General features: G+C 37.5%; 3 protein-coding genes across 3 annotated transcripts; all 3 read right to left on the bottom strand.

Annotated features, from left to right (window-relative positions):
- On the bottom strand, positions 1-895 carry EIN_251370 (hypothetical protein; the record flags this gene model as incomplete). The annotated part of the gene is made up of 1 exon (XM_004261706.1): positions 1-895. A coding segment is annotated over one exon (895 nt), but the record flags the coding sequence as incomplete, so codon positions are not given.
- Positions 896-1032: 137 nt separating this feature from the next.
- EIN_251380 (hypothetical protein) lies at positions 1033-1917 on the bottom strand (the record flags this gene model as incomplete). The annotated part of the gene is made up of 1 exon (XM_004261707.1): positions 1033-1917. The coding sequence occupies one exon, from the start codon at positions 1915-1917 to the stop codon at positions 1033-1035; it is 885 nt and encodes a 294-aa protein (XP_004261755.1).
- Positions 1918-2093: 176 nt separating this feature from the next.
- Positions 2094-3059, bottom strand: EIN_251390 (competence protein comec, putative; the record flags this gene model as incomplete). Its single annotated transcript, XM_004261708.1, has 1 exon — positions 2094-3059. A coding segment is annotated over one exon (966 nt), but the record flags the coding sequence as incomplete, so codon positions are not given.

The following is a 3059-nucleotide window of genomic DNA, read 5'->3' on the forward strand; positions in this document are numbered from 1 at the left end:
AATTTGAATTGATAGGTGGGGTGAGATGCAATGCGGCTATTTTGTATCTGAAAGGTGCTGACACAAAGGAGTAGTTTGTTGTTGTTGAGAAAGCAATCAGTTGTGGCAGAAATTCGCACGTCTTGTTTTCAAGTGGTGGGGTGTATCGAGACAACGCAACGTACGTGTTTCTCGGTGTTGTTGTGACTGCACTGAAGCAGGTGCGCTGCCCTTCAAATGAAGTCACACACACCTTCTCTATCGTTCTGTTTTCTGCTGTTTGCAGCGTGAAATAGCCATCACCATCAATGTCCGATGATACAGTCCCGTTGCTGATCGACACAACACGCTCATTTGTGTTGTACACAACTAATTTGGTGTGTGTTGAGTTTGTGGCAAGCACTGTCAACACGGGAAATGTCGCGTAATTGCACGACGTGTACGACGCTGTTGCTTCCGTTGCTTTGAATGCCGTTCCTGATGACATCCGCTTGACACTTTCCTTGTTAAGAAATACAATGTACGACAACCGCCCCTCCGCATTCATCGCAGTCGCATACTGCTCGTCTACAGTGTAATACCCCGCTATCATACACTGCGTCGCTATCAACGATGGACCAACAAGTGACATGCAATGCCCACATCGCGAGATGTTCCGCCTCTCCGTGTGGATGTGCATCTGTGTCGAGTACACATAACACTCCGCTTTGACACGAACACCATAAACATTCTTCCTCAACTCACCCATCTCTTCATAACACTTGTGAAGGCTCACTACATCCGCAAATTCACCCATCGCTTCATGCTCAAACATCACATCTTCATCAATCACATACATCTGTGGTACACACGGCGTGTTTATTATCAACGCTCTCACAACCACTACAAAAATCAGAATATGAAATCGTAGGTACATTCAACCTTTAAAGAATTGTTTATTATATAGTTTTATTTTTTAATTTTTGCCTTTTTATTAAACATTTTTTTATTTATTTGATTGACACTAATTAATTTTAAATTAATGTCTATTTGTATAATTCACAAAAAAATTGTTTAAATATTAGTTTGTTCATCACTTCGTTTTTGAGTTTGTTTGTTAAGTATTTCAGCCTTTCTGGCCTCTCTCCTTCTTAATTTTTCAGGAGGAATTATAACTTTCCTTCTTTCTCTTTCGCTCAGATTTATTCGTGTAAAGAGTTTGTGAAGTTTCTCTTCATCTACATTATACTTTTCCTTTGCTTCTTGTGCAACTTTTAAAACTTCTATACTAAAGAACTCAAACAGTTTTATCGCTTCTTTAAGGTGTGCAATTTCGTTTGTATGTTGTATTGCAGCCACTCTTTCCAAAAAATTTAAAAATGCTTTAAAAAGTGTCGAAGGCAACTGCAATTCAATTCGAAGAATGGCCTTATACTTCCCTTTGATTAGTGCATTGTTTACCTTTTGCATTGTCTCTAAAAGGTGTTGAATGTATTTCCATTGATAGTTGTTGGGAGCGTCTTTATTAAAGTATGATAAAATTAATTGTGAAAGTTGTTCTATTTGTTCGTTTTTATACCCATTTTGCTCTGTAAATAGATCAAAAATTGCAAACATTTCTTCATATTCTTTCAGTATAAATTCCAACAACCCAATAACTGGTTCGTTTTTTAGAGGACCAAATCGTCTGAATCTATTTATAGCAATGTTAAGTATTTGCGGCCAGAATAGACCATATTCTTTAATGATTTTCAGATCAGTTTGCATTTCCTCTGTAATTCTGTTTATACTGACATCAAGTATTTGACTTTGTACTGGTACTAGAAAATGTTCCGATTCTTGATGTGTTGTTTCCTCTGTTAATGTATTCACATCAGTTTTACTAACAGTATCGTGTTCGTCTGGTTGTTCACAAAAGTTGTAAGCCGTTGATATAGTCAACAAACATAAAAGTATCATATAATACTCTATTCAGTTCGAATAATTTGTTTTCATTTGATTTCAATCCACATTAATAATATCATATTAACCTCACCACAAAATTATTTATATTCATAAAACACATTTTTTAAAATAATTGGAATAAGTTTTATCATCTTTGTTTTTAATAAAATAAAGAACTGAAAAGATGTTTGTTAAAGTTCTTTGCACTTTGTCTTGGCAGCTTTGTTCTTCTTAATCACATACGTTTTGACGATAGTTGCGTCTTGGTTTTTAACAAGGAATCTGGTACCGTTCTCGGGCACAATAACAATGACATCTCCATTTACTTTAACTGCATTTGGGAATGGATCTGTTGATGGGGCGTAACAGTCATTTGTGAGGAAAATATTCTCCGAAATTTCATTAATTCGGGTCATTGCGTTGATGTGTGGGTGGTTGAACTTATTGTTAAGACCGCATGAAATGACGGAGACTGTAGGTTTCAGTGTTTGCGTCCAATTTTCGTTTGATGAGTACTCTGAGCCGTGGTGGTTAACGTTCATCAAGTCGACTTCTCCCATCATTGGAGCTGTTGGTGATTCGATGTCATCGTAGTAGTGGAGTGACGGGGATGTGATAAATGTTCCGTCCAAGTCTCCACAAGTGGCATATACGAAGTTTCCATACTTCACACGTAAGCAAATTGAGTAATCATTTTCATTTGGAGGTTCTGGGTCGTCAATAAGATTAGCAGCAACTGGATCTCCTTTTGGTCGATTCACACCCAAAGCGTCGTGCATGATAATTTGTATCTCAGAATTGGCATCTGGAGGCTGTATCTGTGTTGTACTACAGCTTTGAGCTATTTCTCGAATTGAAGAGAGTTTTGTCTTATCAATTGATGACGTCGCATAACAAACCCATTGCACTGCTGTTGAAGATGACGATCCTACATACTTCCAATCTATCGTGTCTTTATCACAGTCTGAAAAATGTTTGCCATTGTAAGTCCCAATATCTCTATCGACATACTTTTTGAAAGTGAAGCCATAGTTCTCTATTAAAGACCATATACCACCACGCTTGTACCCACCATGGTGATCTATGTGGACGTGAGTAAGAACCAAAACGTCTATCTCCTTTTTGCCCAAAATCTCCTCTAGTCGTTTTGCAACATA

Source organism: Entamoeba invadens (genome assembly GCF_000330505.1).
Source record: "Entamoeba invadens IP1 unplaced genomic scaffold scaff_1105074726103, whole genome shotgun sequence".
NCBI classification, from domain to species: Eukaryota; Evosea; order Mastigamoebida; family Endamoebidae; genus Entamoeba; species Entamoeba invadens.